This window comes from Lithobates pipiens, unplaced genomic scaffold, assembly GCF_037356315.1.
Source record: "Lithobates pipiens isolate NorthernLeopardFrog02 unplaced genomic scaffold, aLitPip1_a1.2 Scaffold_27, whole genome shotgun sequence".
NCBI classification, from domain to species: Eukaryota; Metazoa; Chordata; class Amphibia; order Anura; family Ranidae; genus Lithobates; species Lithobates pipiens.
In genome coordinates this window covers 135346339-135363832 of record NW_027507788.1, presented here as the reverse complement: position 1 = coordinate 135363832, position 17494 = coordinate 135346339, and the positions used below count along the sequence as shown (strand labels likewise).

General features: G+C 48.3%; 1 protein-coding gene across 1 annotated transcript in view; it reads right to left on the bottom strand.

Annotated features, from left to right (window-relative positions):
- Window positions 1-4271, bottom strand: part of GYS1 (glycogen synthase 1) — a 101877-nt gene extending 97606 nt beyond the window's left edge. Inside the window, exon 1 of the mRNA XM_077457507.1 lies at window positions 3996-4271. Coding sequence (XP_077313633.1) covers window positions 3996-4113 — 118 coding nt within the window. The 5' untranslated portion in view covers window positions 4114-4271. The remainder of the gene's footprint in view (window positions 1-3995) is intronic.
- Between the last annotated feature and the right edge of the window lie 13223 nt (window positions 4272-17494).

The window sequence follows — 17494 nt, the reverse complement described above, 5'->3', positions numbered from 1 at the left end:
GTACTCATTGATGGCCCTCTGCTGTGTGCGCAGCCGCTGCAGCATTGCCAATGTTGAGTTCCACCTGGTGGGCAGATTGCATTCCCTTTGAATGTCAGCCAGCTGAGCACTAGAATTGTGTGACCGGCAGAAATGACCACAGACATTTTTGGCCTGCCTCAGGATATCCTGTAAGCCTGGGTACCTGCTCAAGAACCGTTGCACCACCAAATTCAGGACATGTGTCAAACATGGAACATGGGTCAAGTGTCCCTGTCAGAGGGAGGAGAGAAGGTTGGTGCCATTGTCGCATACAACCATCCCTGGCTGAAGCTGGCGTCAACCACCTCTGAACCTGCCCCTGCACAGCTGACAGAATCTCTGCCCCAGTGTGGCTCCTGTCCCCTAGGCAGACCAACTCAAGCACTGCATGGCATCTTTTAAACTGACTGTTTGCGTAGCCCCTTGAATGCTTATGGAGCAGCACTGGTTCAGAGGACAAATCTGCAGAAGAGGCTATAGAGAAAGAAGAGGAGGGGGGTGGAGGAGAGAGTTGTGGCAGAATCACTACTAGCATTTTGGAGGCGTGGTGGAGAAATAAGCACAAAACACTGAACCCTGTCCTGCATCCTTCCCAGCTGCCAGCAGAGTTACCCAGTGTGCCGTGAAGGAAAGGTAACATCCCTGCCCATGCCTGCTGGACCACGAGTTAGCAGTAATATGCACCTCACAGCTGACCGCCCTGGCCAACGAGGTCAAAACATTGCCTTCTACATGCTGTTAGAGAGCCGGAATGGCCTTCTGTGAAAAGAAATGGCGTTTTCGAACCTGCCACTGAGGTACAGCATATTCCATAAATTCACAAAAGGGGGCAGAGTCTACCAGCTGAAAAGGCAACAGTTGCAGTGCTAGCAATTTGGCCAAGCTAGCATTTAGATGCTGAGCATGTGGATGGCTGGGACCGAATTTCGTTTTACGGTTCAGAAACTGGGGTAGGGAAATTTGCCTGCTAAAATCAGATGATGGTGTACTGCTAGCAGGGTGCTGCAAGTGCTTTTGGACACCAATTGCTATACCTTCATTCCTCTCAGTGAAGGTTTTTGAGAGGACTGGCAGTATACTGGGTTGGAGATCCAAGATGAGGAGCAAGGAGCATTCTGCATGTAACAAAACGTCCCACACTCCACTTGAGTGCTTTCGTCATATGTCGCTTCCTCCCAATCCGAATATAGATATCAGATATTCAAACCACTGACAACCACAATCAAGACAATACTTGTTTGGTTGCTAAACTTGGACTGAATTGATTTGAGATGACACACAAATATACACAGCAGGCTGACAATACAAACTGTAACCAGAAACCTAATTAACATGAGCTAATTAATCATTTACCCAGACTTGGTGACTCAGAGATAGGACCTTTCAGGGTAGACTTGCTGTCTTCTAGCTCACCGACGATACAGTACAACTTATCATAAATATCAACACAGAACTCCTTCATACAATTGCAGGGTTAATTAGCACAAACAATGAGTGAAAGACTCTTGGAAGCCATACTAGACTTATTTACATTATAGCAGACAACAGACAGAAAGGTGGCTGGAGTTGACGACATCAGCATCTTCTAACAGTACGAGTCCCAACAGTATAAATCCGTCACCATTTCTAATATGACATATACAGGGTTCCCAGAGTCCATGGGACGACATGGACCTGAATCCAAAATAACACCACCTTAAGGGTCCCCATGCATACAGCTCACAGAGCACCGTTCCCCCAAAATCCAGGGCCCATAATCAATAAGCAGGAGGCCAGCATTCAGTCCCCTCCAAAAGCCTATGTCCCGGTTGAGTCCATCACACCACCTTTTTTCCCCCTAGATGTGGGTCTTTTCAAGTGCTGCTGCCAACAGACTGCATGGCAGGTCCTCATATGTCTAGTCAAGCATGTGGTGCCCAAGCGACTGCTGCTCTGGCCACACTTGATCTACTTCAGACATAGGTTGCAAACAGCAATGGTGTGATCTGCTGCACACATGTGGAAAGGGGCCACACCAAGGAACATTTAAAAGTTAGCAGGGAGTCAGCAGTGCCCTGCACCTGTAGAGCTCTGCTGTGTGATGCAATAGGGGGGCTGCCTCCTAGCGGACATCATGCCTTGTGGAGTTGTGCCTCCTTCTCCCTTCTCTCAGGCACCTCAACATCCCCTCCCTCCTTGTCACCTGAGCAAACTTGGCAGTATGCTGCAGCTGGGGGAACATGATTGCCAGTTTCTTTTCCTTCTTGGGCACCCTCTCTCTAGGCTCACGTTACTCCTTCCTCATCGCTGCTCATACTCTAGCAACATGTACCCAACACCGGTCGAATAATTCTGGAGACTCCTCCATGCATGATGGTGGGGCTATGGAAGGAGTGACTGTGGACAAGGAGCCGGTGGAATAGGCCACTTTGGCAGCTGAGATGGAAGGCAAAGTACTCTGAGCCTGGGTGACAGAGGATGAGGACGGCTTTGTTATCCATGGCAACAACTCTTCTGCATGTTCTGGCTCAATAACAGGACCAGCAGCAGAAAAAAAGGACAAGCGTGCCCCACAGCCACCTGCAGAGGATGCACCATGTCCACGACCACCACTGTTGACTGTAGATACAGAGGCTGCTTGGCCTCTTTTAGTGGCCTGTGAGCGCCTGCCTCTCCTTGGTGGCCTTCCGGACATGATGTATTTTTTGTTTTACAACACCAGACTACACTGTATCAGATACTGTGTACACTGCTAGCACCGAATTAGAAACTGTACTACAGCTGCACTGTATTGTGTACACCATCAGAAGTGTAGTAGAAACTGTACACACTGTATTAGAATAGAATGCATTAACATAAAAAAAACCTTCTGCCTTTACAACCACTTTAAAGTAATTGTAAAGGCTCACAATTTATAAAAATTAAACATGTTATACTTACCTGCTCTGTGCAAGTGTTTTACACAGAGCTGCCCCGATCCTTCTCTTCTACCTTGCCAGCACTCCTTGCCCCTACCTTCACCAAGTGCCCCCATAGCAAGCTGCTGCAATGGGGGCACTCATGTGGGCTTGCTCCTGAGCCAGGTGTATGATGAATTTATAAGGTGTCAGAGTTTAAAAAAAAAAAAAAAAGGGGGGGGGGGCAGAGATCTGCAGTTACAATCTTCAAAGCTTAGTGAGGAGAGGCCTTCACAAGCACTTTAAAATGTCAGGTGTAATGTACATTCATCATCAGTCTGTCTGTACAAAGCAATAACAGGCAAAGACTTTATACAAATATTCGGCCCTGACAACACAAATGTGGGCATTATCCTCCATGATCGCCCCCCTCTCCCCCCCCCCCGATTATCCTCCATGATCGCCCCCTCTCCCCATTAGCCTCCATGATCGCCCCCCTCTCCCCATTAGCCTCCATGATCGCCCCCTCTCCCCATTAGCCTCCATGATCGCCCCCTCTCCCCATTAGCCTCCATGATCGCCCCCTCTCCCCATTAGCCTCCATGATCGCCCCCTCTCCCCATTAGCCTCGATGATCGCCCCCTCTCCCCCATTAGCCTCCATGATCGCCCCCTCTCCCCCATTAGCCTCCATGATCGCCCCCTCTCCCCCATTAGCCTCCATCCCCATCCCCCCCATGATCGCCCCCTCTCCCCATCCCCCCCTATTATTGCCCCTTCTTCCCATTAGCCTCCATGACCACCCCCTCTCTCCGTTACCCTCCACGATCACCCCCTCTCTCCCCCATTATCGCCCCCCATTATCCTCCATGATCACCCCCCTCTCCCCATTATCCACCATGAACACCCCCCTCCCATTATCCTCCATGATCGCCCCCTCTCTCCCCATTATCACCCACTCTCCCCATTAGGCTCCATGATCGTCCCCTCTCCCCCCAATGATCGCCTTCTCTGTCCATTACCCTCTATAGACAGTGACTGCAGTGTGTTGTATGGTGGATGACCTGCCAGCACTAACACCGCTCTGCTCTCCCCTCACCTTTATTGGCCACTTCCCAGGCCACCTCGAAGAGGACGGTGTTGTCGAGGTCCAGGTCATCATCCCAGTCCTCCAGCCCGGTGAGGGAAGTGACTGACAGGCTGCGAGCCAGAGGCATTGTGCAAGCTGCTAATGGATGGAGTCACAGTAAGAATGAATGTCCTTGAAGTGTCAGCTCCTGTGCAGCCCTCCTCCAGCGCCACTGCGGACCCCACACCGCTGACAGAGGAACTGCTACAATGTAACTACCCAGTCTTCAGGAGGGGCGGGGCCACAGCTGCCTCACACACACCCCCCTCTGCCCACAACCAACATAGAGCCGCAATATCAAATGATACGCGTTTATTTCTTGTATGGCTTGTCACTGATTGGAGGATGGAAACACATGTATATACAGAGGAGATTTGATTGGAGTAGCGGATCTCAAGGAGGGGGCAGGTTGAGTTTGGTGCTCGAGCTTTGGTGGAGAGAGCTGATTGGCTGAGAAGGTGTCAATCAATAAGATGGACAGGACAGCTCGTGGGCTACGTGCATGTAAAGTGAACTTGTCCAATCCTGAGGTCAGAGGGTCCATTGTCATTTATAGCATGAGATAATGTGTGGTGGCATCTATTGTGGGGCATTGCCCTGCATCTCAGCAGTCATGGGAGAGTTTAACTACTTCATCCCCAGAAGGATTTACTCCCTAATGAGCAGGCCATTTTTTGCAATACAGCACTGCGTTACTTTGACAATTGCGTGGTAGTGCGTTGCTATACACAAAAAAAAAAAAAAAATGCATGTCCTTTTTTCCCAGAAATAGAGCTTTCTTTCACTGATATTTGATCACCTCTGCGTTTTTTTATTTTTTGCACTATAAACAAAAGAAGAGCGACAATTTAAAAAAAAAACTATATTTTTTACTTTCTGCTCTAAAACACATCCAATAGAAAAATAAAAGAAATCGAATTTCTTCATCAATTTAGACCAATATGCATTCTGCTACATATTTTTGATTACAAAAATCCCAATAAGTGTATATTGATTGGTTTACACAAATGTTACAGTGTCTACAACCTATGGGATAGATTTAGGGATTTTTCTTTTTTTTTTTATATATTTTTTACTAGTAATGGCAGTGATCTGTGATTTTTAGCAGGACTGCAATATTGTGGCGGACAAATCTGATACTAAGTGACACTTTTTGGGGATCAGTGACACCAATACTGTGATCAGTGCTAAAAAAAAGCACTGTCACTGTATAAATGACACTGGCAGGGAAAGGGTTAAAGTGATTGTAAGGGTTAGTTGTTTTTTTTTTTATTATTTAAAATAACAAACATATCATACTCAAAGGCGGATCCAGAGTCTAGTCTCGGGAGGGGCACTACCAGAAAATAATGTGTTGCTGACAGAACTGTATTTAACGTATCGTACCGACAGGCAATGTTCGTTTACCAAAAATATGTAGCAGAATACAGATTGGCCTTAACTGATGAAGACTTTTTTTATAGCAAAAAGCTAAAAATATTGCTTTTTTTTTTTTCAAAATCGTCGCTCTTTTTCTATTTATATTGCACAAAATAAAAAAACACAGATGTGATCAAATACCACCAAAAGAAAGCTCTATTTGTGGGAAAAAACAACGTCAATTTTACTTGGGTTACAAAATCGCACGACCGTGCAATTGTCAGTCAGGTAAAGCAATGCAACACAGTATCGTAAAAAAAATGGCCTTGTCATAAGGGGGGGTAAAAGGTTCCGGAGCTGAAGTGGTTAAGATTGAACAAGTTAAGACTAAAAGGCATTTTTTTCATACATAATGGCACACATGTATTTTGCGATATGACTTGACACATTAATTCATTCTTTTTAATTCTTTTTTAATTCTATTTTTTTTAAAACTCACTTTTAGTCAAATAATTTGGTGCTCTGGTGGGGGAGGGGCTCCCATGCAGGAGTAATTGAGTCCAATTGGTAGGATCCATTAATTTCACTGTCAGTGTCCACAGCCTTCTTCTTGTATCCATGTCGCTCTGCAGACTGCAAGGTGGACAAGATGGAAGGAGGAGGTGGGTGGAGCCAACACTCACCAGGGGCGGAGTCCTGCAGTCAGTGTGAGTGACTGTATGGACAAGATGGAGGCGGTGCTGCTGGTGGGAGGGGCCAATGCACTCAGGGACGGCGCGGAGGAGGAAGATTGCTGGTCTCTGACACACAGTGTCAGACTGCAGCAACAACAGAATCAGCCCTTGAAAGACAGATACACTTAGGCAGGCTCCTCCGCTCCAGGCAACATCTCTCACCGTCACGTCGGCTCTGAGTCTGAGACTCCAAGTCCGACGTGACTGACTCAATGACATCACTCGTTGCTAGACGCCAGGCGGCCCAGGCGCTAGCAACGAGTGCAGGGACAGGGTTGCCAAGCCAACGGCACAGCTCCCCCCACCTTCAGGCTCCTCCTGGTCCGTGACGGCACCGCGTAATTACCCACTAGTCTTTCTCTCTGCGCCGCTGATCAGCTGATGAGAGAGAGACTCGGGCAGAGGCTTCACTGCTGCAGCCTGAAAGTGACACCAGTGTGACAATCATGTCAGTGCCATATTCTCGGAGGGGGCAATTGACCTGTTGCCCCCCCCCTGGATCCGCCCCTGATCATACTTACCTCCACTGTGCAGCTTGTTTTGCACAGAGTGGCCCCGAACCTTCTCTTCTGGGGTCCCCCGGGGGCCCTCGCGGCTCCTCTTCCCATCAGATAACGCCTTTGGGGAAGCGCTCTCCTGGGAGGTTACCTTGCGTGCGCACTCCAGAGTCCAGCATTTGCATCCATAGACACGAATGGCAAACTCAGCCCCGCCCCCGGCACCCGCGTTATTGGATTTGATTGACAGCAGCAGGAGCCAATGACGGCGTTGCTATTAATCTAGCCAATCAGGACAGGAGACACAGGCCAGAGCTGGTGTGCTCATCCCCGGTGCGAGAAAAAGAGGGTTCAGGTAAGTAAAATGGGGGCACTGGGGGCTGCTGCACTGCAAGAGGCTTTTCACTTCAATGCATAGAAAGGTTTACAGCCCCTTTAACATCAGGGGCAATCAAAGGGTTAAGTGTGGGAGTGTTTTCTAACTGTAGTTTGACTAAAGGAAAACGAGATCAATGTTCCTGCTTAGCAGAAACATGAGATCTTTTTTTTGCTTTCTGTCAGAACAGCAGTCTGCCTTGTTTACATAGGCAGACCGCCGTTCTGCCTCTCTACGAATGAACGCCGGGTTCCCAGCAGTCATCGCGGCAACCGGACCTGCTGATTGGCTCCTGCTGTGCCCAATCAATTGTGCGCCCCAGAGATGAAAACGAGAATCATGTACAGGTACTTGATTTTGCGCTAAATGGCCACCCCAGCCGCAGTAAATGTAAAATAGTTCACCTTTAGCTAAAACTGCGTATGTAGGAAAGGGGTGTCTGTAGATAAAACAAGCTGGTCAGCTTTCACCAAAGTGGAATAATACCCTTGCTATAGGAGGATGCTATTTATGTATCTCATGAAGCCTGACTGAAAAACTCCCATGATGTTGCTAGGAGATGCCTAGTTGTTACAGCTGACCTCCATCATCACAGGACCAGGAAGAAATCTGACCTAGAATAGTATAGTGCCATCATCCCGGATTAAGACATTAACAGACAAATACCCTATGGGATTGGGATTGGGACTATGAAGGCACTTTATGATAGTCAAAATTAATTAAAAAGTAAAATTTATAGATACAAAAGTTAAAAAATGTATCTGAAATTGCATATACCGTGTTTCCCCGAAAGTAAGACAGTGTCTTACTTTCTTTTTATCCCCAAAAGCCCCACTATGTCTTACTTTCGGGGTATGTCTTATATTGGAAAAAAATTGACGAATTTTTTGTTTTAACCATAAAATGAACATTTATTAACAACCTGAACAGTATTGTATGCATCTTGCGGTTACATAATAAGAGCTGCAGAGAATCTCTTCACACCCCCCCTCCCCCTCCCCCTCCTTGGTCTCTCTCTGTATGACCAGCACTGACCTGTACCGGGAGGACACAGAGCCAGTGACACCTGCCGGCAGTGATCCGGGACCTGGCACAATAATCCCCTTCTCTGTGGTTGCGTCGCGCCGTTCTGATCAGTCTCGGGCAGCGGCTGTCACTCACAGCCGAGCAGAGTGAAGCCACCTCCCCCTCCTCTTGTATGGCTACACAGTGCTGTGTATGGAGGAGGAGGAGGGGGAGGCGGCTTCAGTGAAGCCGCCTCCCCCTCCTTCTCCTTCATGGACAGCACTGTGTAGCCATACAAGAGGAGGGGGAGGCGGCTTCACTCTGCTCGGCTGTGAGTGACAGCCGCTGCCCGAGACTGATCAGAACGGCGCTGTCTCTTCAGTCGGAGGGGGAGGGCGCTGGCCTGGCACCCCCCCCCCAGGGTGTGGCACCCAGTGCGGCCCGCACCCCCCGCCCCACTCTTAGTACGCCACTGGAGGCGGCAATACCCCCGTGTTTCCCCGAAAGTAAGACATATGTCTTACTTTCGGGGTATGGCTTATATTAGCCGACCCCTCTGAAACTCCCGATACGTCTTACAATCGGGGGTGTCTTACTATCGGGGAAACACGGTATGTCATATAAGTAAAGATATAACAGTGTTGTAACAATAAAATGTGTACAGGTATAATAATGATACTAACGCGTTTCGAGGACTCTTCTTCAGAGGTGTCAGCAGAATAGCGCAAATAACTGTCAGTGAAACACAACAAAAATTGTATCACGTATATATGCTGCTGTCAGGGCCGTCTTTAATATTGATTGGACCCTGAGCAAACATTTTCTTGCCCCCCCCCCCCCCCCATGCAATTTCACTCTCTACATGCTCTACATAAATAAATTTAAGCTAGACTTAAAATCAGCTTACTGTATCAGATTAGGCAGCAATTGCGATTGGTTGCCAGCGGTTACAGCATATTATTACTTCTTACTGACTGGTTGCTAGAGGTTACAGCACACATTACGGCTCACTGATTAGTTGCTAGAGGTTACAGCAAATGATTTCTGCTTGTTAATTGGTTGCTAGAGATTACTATACAGTATTACCGCTCACTGATTGGTTGCTATAGGTTACAGCACATCATCTCCTCATTGCAGGGGGCATGATCTACATATGAATGCCACCTTTATTTACATATCAATACAGCTGACCGCAGCTATTTACATATGAATGCTGGTTGTTTACATTTAAACACAGGGTCTGGAGGTGAGTCATTTGTACACAACAATAAGGCAGAGCTGAGCAGCATTAGCAGCAGCACTTCACACTGAGAAATTGGGACACAGCACAGGACTAAAACTTCAAAGGACAAGGGAATTTAAACTGGGATAGTTGGCAAGTATGAGGCAGCTGCTTTGGGCCCCACAACAATGACAGGGCCCAGGGCAGCTGCCCCTTTCGCCCTGTCTTAAAGACGATCCTAGTTGCTGTATATTAAGTTTAAAAGAGGAAGGAGTGTGCCAATGCCTCCACCGTGAAAGTTCCCCACCATCCGACCATGTGACCCAACTCCAGATACTGGGCTGCAAAGATCTCCCTGGAATTGCAAGAACTGAGGATCTGAGCCTCTTGTTTAAAGTACTGAGAAAGGGCCAGTCTGTTAGGGTGGCTAGAGATTTTTAATTATTATTTTTATTATTATACAGGATCTATATAGCGCAAACAGATTACGCGGTGCTTTACAATATAAAAGGGAGACAGTACAGTTACAATACAATAAAATACTAAAGGATTATGAGGGTCCTGCTCATTAGAGCTTACAATCTAACAGGGCCGTACCATGCTGGTGGCGAGACCGGTGCCCGCCTGGGGCGCATGCCGAGGGGGGGCGCTGTCCCAATCACTTCAGCAGGGACAGGCTTCAGCACTGTAGAGCAGCGGTGGGCTGGCGGCGGTGGCGCCGAGCACTGCTGCTTGCTTATGGCACTGCAGAGATAGGGGGCGGGGGGAGTCTCATCTCCCTCTCCCTCTTGTGTCAGCTTCAGATGCTGGAGGGAGAGGGAGCGCTCTGGCACAACTACAATAGCGGCTGAGCTGTGTGTCTCTCTCACACACAGCTCAGCCAACGCTGACAGTTCCACTGCTATTCTTCTTTCCGCCCCTCTACTCTGTCTGCCCCGCCCACCCTGTGCATCTGCCCCGCCCACACATCCCCGGGAGATGTGAAGGAAGTAAGATTTAAAGGCTGCAGGCAGCCTGCTCCGAGTCCTGATCTGTCATCAATGAAGCATAGTCAACAGTGTTGAGGAGTCAGGAACCCTTTTCCACTTAAGGCCCAGATTCAGTGTAGGTGAATGCATGAAGATGGGAGGGTAAAGAGGGGGGCACAGAGGTGGCTGTGGACGGGGGGGATACAGAGGTGGCTGTGGACGGGGGGCTACAGAGGTGGCTGTGGATGGGGGGATACAAAGGTGGCTGTGGACAGGGGGGGTACAGAGGTGGCTGTGGATGGGGGGTACGGGGGTGGCTGCAGATGGGGGGGGGTACAGAGGTGGCTGTGGATGGGGGGGTACAGAGGTGGCTGTGGATGAGGGGGGTACAGAGATGGCTGCGGATGGAGGGGTACAGAGGTGGCTGCGGATGGAGGGGTACAGAGGTGACTGCGCATGGGGGAGTACAGAGGTGGCTGTGGATGGGGGAGTACAGAGGTGGCTGTGGATGAGGGGGTACAGAGGTGGCTGTGAATGGGGGGTACAGAGGTGGCTGTGGATGAGGGGGTACAGAGGTGGCTGTGGATGGGGGGTACAGAGGTGGCTGTGGATGGGGGGGTACAGAGGTGGCTGTGGATGGGGGTACAGAGGTGGCTGTGTATGGGGGGTACAGAGGTGGCTGTGGATGGTGGGGCACAGAGGTGGCTGTGGATGGGCGGGGGTACAGAGGTGGCTGCGGATGGGGGGATATAGAGGTGGCTGTGGATGTTGGTAGAAAGGTGGTTGTGTAGGGAGGGGGTACAGAGGGGGCTGTGGACAGGAGTACAGAGGTGGCTGTGTGCCTGCTGCCCAGCTTGGAGTGCCTGCTTCCCAACCTGATGTGCCCGTACCTGCTGCCCAACCTGATGTGCCCATGCCCGCTGCCCAGCTTGATGTGCCTGCTGCCCAGCTTGAAGTGCCCGTGCCTGCTGCCCAGCTTGAAGTGCCCTTGCCTGCTGCCCAGCTTGGAGTGCCTGCTTCCCAACCTGGTGTGCCCATGCCTGCTGCCCAGCTTGATGTGCCCGCTGGCCAGCTTTCAGTGCCTGTGCCTGCTGCCCAGCTTGATGTGTCTGCTGCCCAGCTTGAAGTGCCTGCTTCCCAACCTGATGTGCCCGCTGCCCAGCTTGATGTGCCCGTGCCTGCTGCCCAGCTTGATGTGCCCGTGCCCATGCCTGCTCCCCAGCTTGATTTGCCTGCTGTTCCGCTTGATGTGCCGGCTGCCCCACTTGATGTGCCCATGCTGGCTGCCCTCCCCAGCTTGATTTGCCTGCTGTTCCGCTTGATGTGCCGGCTGCCCCACTTGATGTGCCCATGCTGGCTGCCCAGCTTGAGTTGCCTGCTGCTCTGCTTGATGTGCCGGCTGCCCCGCTTGATGTGCCCATGCTGCCTGCCCAGCTTGATTTGCCTGTTGCCCAGTTCGATGTGCCTGCCGCCCAGCTCAATGTGCCTGCTACTCAGCTTGAGGTTCCTGTGCCTGCTATCCAGCTTGACGTACTTATTGCCTGACCTGATGTGACTTTGCTCATGGCCTGGCTTGACGCAATGAACTTTCCCCAGCAACCACTGGTTGGAGCTTCCGGAGGTCGCTCCTTTCGAGGGGGGGGTACTGTCAGGTCCGCTGGTAATATCGATAATTTGGCGTGCAGTACTGAGATCCACCAGCAGATGTCTCCTGGCAGTTTGGAGCTGTCAGAAGAGCTTTTCCCTGCTGGAATTATGTCATCTTTGGGCCGCAGTACTGACGTCCACCAGCGGAGGGATCCTGGCAGTGTGGAACAGGTATTACCTTCTGCAAACAAGCGTCACATGACTGATAGCAGCCATTGTATAAATACCCGGAAAGTGCACACACACCTTGCCTTGGTATCGTTCTTGTGCCCTGACCCGCAGCCTGTTTATCTGATCTTTATGATCCTGAACCTTGCATCCTACCTCCTGCATCCTGAACCTGTTGTACCTGATCCTATCTATTCCTGCATCCCTGGAACCTTATCCTGCAACCTGATCCCTTACTCCTTGTCCCCCCATCTGCAGACCTCCTGTTTATGACCCTGGCCTGGCTTGACTACGATTCTGGTACTCCCTTTTGCTACATATGCTGGTTTGTTTGTTTATCATTACTGTTTGGTTGTTTGGTTTGTTCACTCCGTTTGTATTGGTGGTGTGTTCACATTTATATTCATTTACTTTAATAAACTTACCTTCACCTATTTATATTTGGTTCACTCTTTCACAGTCACACAGTTATGGTCACATCTAGTCTATGACACCCAAGTTCATTTGATAGGCCAGAAACCAACATACACCCCTTTGAATAACTTCAGACCAAGTTTGAAACATTTGATGCAACAAAATTCTTGAAACACAGTTCAACATGAACAATGTCCATCACCTAACCCTAACTTCAACTGATTGACTGCCAAAGCATACCTTTCCAGGTGGTAATCCATAGCTGGATTGTTCTTTGCCTTGGTTGATCTCCGGGTCTCCGGTGCCAGTGACGGATGGCAAGGCGCAGCAGTCCTCCTCTACATAAATCACAGCATGCCCTGCCAGTGTGTTCCAAAACTCCCCCCTGAACCCAGACTTTCCCCATTTTTCTATCACTGGTAACTAGGCTGGATCCAAAAAACTCGGGAACAGCAGCATGCACAATAACTCTTTTAACCCCCCAGCCTGGGCCAGCCACTAACTAAAACCAACACCCCTCTAGGCAACCTGCCTACATGGGAACAGGCTCCTGTAAGCAAGGACTGTTGTCTGAAACCGGGGATGTCTGGTCACTTAAGATTTAAAATTCTTGAAGGGGCAGCTGCTGGTGGTTAAAGTGATGTTAAAGACAAAAATAAAAAATAACAATTATGTCATACCTACCTGCTATGTGCAGCAGTTTTGCACAGAGCAGCCCCGATCCTTCTGTTCTTGGGCCACTCGCCAGTGCTCCTGGCCCCTCCCTCCTGTCAAGTGCACCCAGAGCAAGCAGCTTGCAATGGAGGTACCCAAGCAGGCACACTTCTGAGCTGCTGCTCTGTGTGTCTATTCATTGACTCACGTGGCCAATGAGGAGGAAGAGTCCCTAGAGAGCTGATGCTCTCATTCACATCTCTGGATCGAGAAGGAACTCAGGTAATTGTGGGGGACGGGGTTACCTTCATACATAGAATGCATGAAGGTAAAAACCTTCAGCCTTTAGAACCTCTAATGCCGTGTACGCAGGACCGGACTTTCCAGCAGACTAGGTCCGACAGTCTTCCAGACGGACTTTAGTGGACTTCCAACGGACTTTCCGAATGAACAGACTTGGCCACACACAATCACACCAAAGTCCAACGGATTCGACCGTGATGACATACGACCGGACTAGAATAAGGACGTTCTTAGCCAGTAGCCAATAGCTGCCCTAGCGTCGGTTTTCGTCCGTCGGACTACCATACAGACGAACAGATTTTTCGACCGGACTCAAGTCCGTCGGAAAGATTTGAAATATGTTCTAAATCTAAAGTCCATCTGATTTTTAGACAGCAAAGGTCCGATGAAACCCACTGTTGAAAAGTCAGGTCATGTGTACACGGCATTAGATTGCAAGCTCTAAGGAGCAGGGCCCTCTGATTCCTACTGTATTAAAGTGTATTGTATTTGTACTGTCTACCCGCAAGTTGGAAAGCGTAAAGCACTACGTAAACTGTTGGCGCCATATAAATCCTGTATACCTGTAATAATAATACAAAAAATAAATAGAACCCCCTTAATTCCTATTGATGCAGATACTATCCCAGAACTACTTCTTCCAAAAATGGATTCCTTTCACACAATGAAGATGTTTTACTAATTTAATGTGTGACAATTCACTTCAATTCACTTCCAATCATGTGAACAGCAAGTTCCCATTAAATGCTTTCATCTACACATAAGAACAGAAATGTGTTTTTTTTTCTGTCTGGATAACTGAATATTTAGAATATAGAGTGAATATTCTCAACGTCTATAGTAAATCAGTCTATTTGGTAGGTAGGTGCTAGACAGAGTTCTGTGGTCCAGCAGATATGGCTGACAATGCTGGTTGGGATTTCAGTGCAGCAAAGGCAGTGTTGTAAACCCAAACTGGAAGATAGGGGCACACTGAGTTTTGGGCAGATCATCACCAATCAGCCCAAGTAGGGTGGAAAAATATTAATGTAAAAATGAATCAAAATGGGTGCAGTGCTAGACCCACAAAATCACTCTATACATTGTGATCTCTGTTATATATAATGTGCACTCTTCTCTATACTGTATGTTAAATGAAACATATGGTAATAAATCATAAAACAATTATTATCCCTAACTATGTAACATATACCATACATTCATTTAGCAGAGTCATCCAGCAATCTCTGGAATCTGATCTGTTCTCTCTTCAGGTTTATTATACAAGATGGCTGTAAATTAGCCTCTGAAGACTATTGTTTCAGCCTAGATTTTACCACCCGCTGGTATAATATGCCTAGAGAGAATTTTGCTTTATTCTCAGTAATGCTGGCCATAGATCGACTGAAATTCAGCTGGTTCAGTGGGGGCCAGTCAAATCCCATGCGAGAGGAGTCAACCTAGTAATCAATTCCTTTTGAACGGGACTTTGTTTGATCAGTCCATGCAGCCAATGAGCTGCAGCCAGAAATCACTGCTCCGGGCTTTATCAACCATTCTCCAGAGCTCTCTCTTCTCTCCTGCAGCCGACACTGGGGATCACATGATCAGACTGGGGGGGGCTGAAAAAGGGAAGGAAAGACATATTTTTTAGACACGTTAGTCAGCATAGGTTGCAGAATAGGGGAGGGGATATATTTAAGGCTAGTAAGATTTAGGGCGCTTTCACACTGAGGCGTCAGCGGTAAAGCGGCGCTTTACCGTTGTCTTTGTGGGGGTTTTCGGCTGCTAGCGGGGCACTTTTAACCCCCGCTAGCGGCCGAAAAAGGGTTAAAACAACCCGCAAAGTGCCACTGCAGCCACGCTGCCCATTCATTTCAATGGGCAGGAGCGGTGCATACACCGCTCCTTTACTGCTCTAAAGATGCAGCTTGCAGGAGTTTTTTTAAAGTCCTGCCAGCGCATCGCCTCAGTGTGAAAGCCCTCGGGCTCTCACAATGAGACTGCAGAGGAGCTGTTTTTCAGGCACATGGGCCTTAATGTACATGGGCCTTTTTTTCAACCTCTCCTGAATGATTTAACTTGACAGATAGTAACTGATGTTTAAAAATGTCAGTTTTGCCGCTTTTACATGCCGCATTTGCGTTTAGAAGCGTTTTCTTTTTAAATAGTCAAAAATTAAAAACGCCTGTAAACGAAACATGGCTAAATGCGAGTTACCATGTTTAAATGTGTTTACAAGCTGTTACAGACGTTTGGCGTTTCAAATACCTCTGAACATCCGTCCTGATTGTATTTTTTTGCTTTCAAAAAATGCTTCTAAATTCAACTGCCTAGAAAGGACTGTAAATGACCCGGTGTACATGTACTGATAACAGAGGAGAGTTCAGGGGCAGCTGAAAAAAATGCCCAACTGCTCCTAAACGTCCGTTTAGGAGCAACAGTGTATATAAAGCCTTAGGTGTAAATTCTACTTTAACTGCTTGCTGGCCGCCCACTGTTAAATGATGGCGGGCAGTGCAGCTCTTGTTCTGGGATGCCATCATATGACGGCGGCCCAGAATGGCCGCCCGCACGCAGCACATCGATCATGCCCGCACCATGTTGCTAGGACACGACGCAACTCCGATCTGTGTAAAGAGCCACGTCTGTGACTCTTTGACCATGTGATTGGCTGTGTCTAATTACAGCCGGTCACATGTAAACACGGAGATGCTGATAATCGGCTCTCCTCGCCTCACACTGACAGAGTGTGAGGTGAGGAGAGCCAATCTGCGGCATCTCCTCACAGGGGGACATCTAGAGATGTAATCAGGGCACTGTTCATCGGTGCCCTGTTTACAATAAACAAATAAAGTGGAACAATACAGTGCCCACTAATGGCAGCATACAGTACCTGCCAGTGGCAGCAATCAGTGCCCACCACTGCCAAAAATCAGTGCCCATTAGCCATGCCAGTCAGTGCTGGCAATCAGTGCTGCCTATCAGTGCTGCCCATCAATGCCATAAGTGTCGCCCATCAGTGACAATTAATGCCCATCTATACCGCCTATCCATGCCACCTATCCGTGCTCACCAGTGCTGTCTATCAGTGCCCATCACTGCCACCTATCAGTGCCCACCAGTGCTGCCTATTAGTGACCATCAGTGACACATATCAGTGCCCATAAGTGCGGCATATTAGTGCCTCTTCATCAGTGCCACCTCATCAGTGCCTATAAGTGCCACCTCCTCAATGCCCACCAGCTCAGCCTATCAGTGCCCATCGGTGCCACCTCATCAGCGCACTTCAGCGAAGGTGAAAAATTACTTGGTTACAAAATTTACTGACAGAAAAAAGGTAAAAAAAACTTTTTTTTTTTTCCAAAATTTCTGGTCTTTTTTTTTTCTGTAAAAAATAAAAAACCTGGCAGTGATTAAATACCACCAAAAGAAAGCTCTATTTGTGTGAATAAAATTATAAAAGATTTGTTTTGGATACAGTGTAGCATGACCGCGCAATTGTCATTCAAAGTGCCACAGCGCTGAAAGCTGAAAAATGGCCTGGGTGGGAAGGGGGTGTTAGTGCTTGGTAGGCAAGTGGTTAAAGTGGAACTAAACTCTCCTATCCTTTACAGCCATGGAAGCTGCCATGTTGGCCTTTGATCTGCAGTTGCCATGATGCTGATCAGTTATGACACCAGGCATTTGATGGCTTGGCAAATGGGTTGAGATCTTACAGAAGGTGACAGTTAAATTCACGGCACTCTGAATGGAACTGTTCTGAGAAACCGTTAAAGCAGAATTAAACCCTCCTATCTTTTTCAGTCATGGAAGCTGCCATCTTGGCCTCTGTTTGATCTGTACATACCATGTTGCTGCACATGTGATCAGTTATTAGACCAGCCATTGGACGGTTTACAGATTGGTGGAGAGCACAAGCAAATATGACAGAGCATTCTGTTTTGGGTTTAGTTTTGGTTTAAAATATGGAGGGGCTTCTATTAGTGAACATACTGGAAGCCGGGCCTGTATAGGGAGCCTCTGGTTTCAGTGATAGCTGAGTCATTGATCCAGAGGAAACGTGGATCAGGAATGTGGAAGTCATGTCAGAAGCCCCCATCTGAATACTTGTACGAAGTTGCTGACTCACGCATTGCAGGC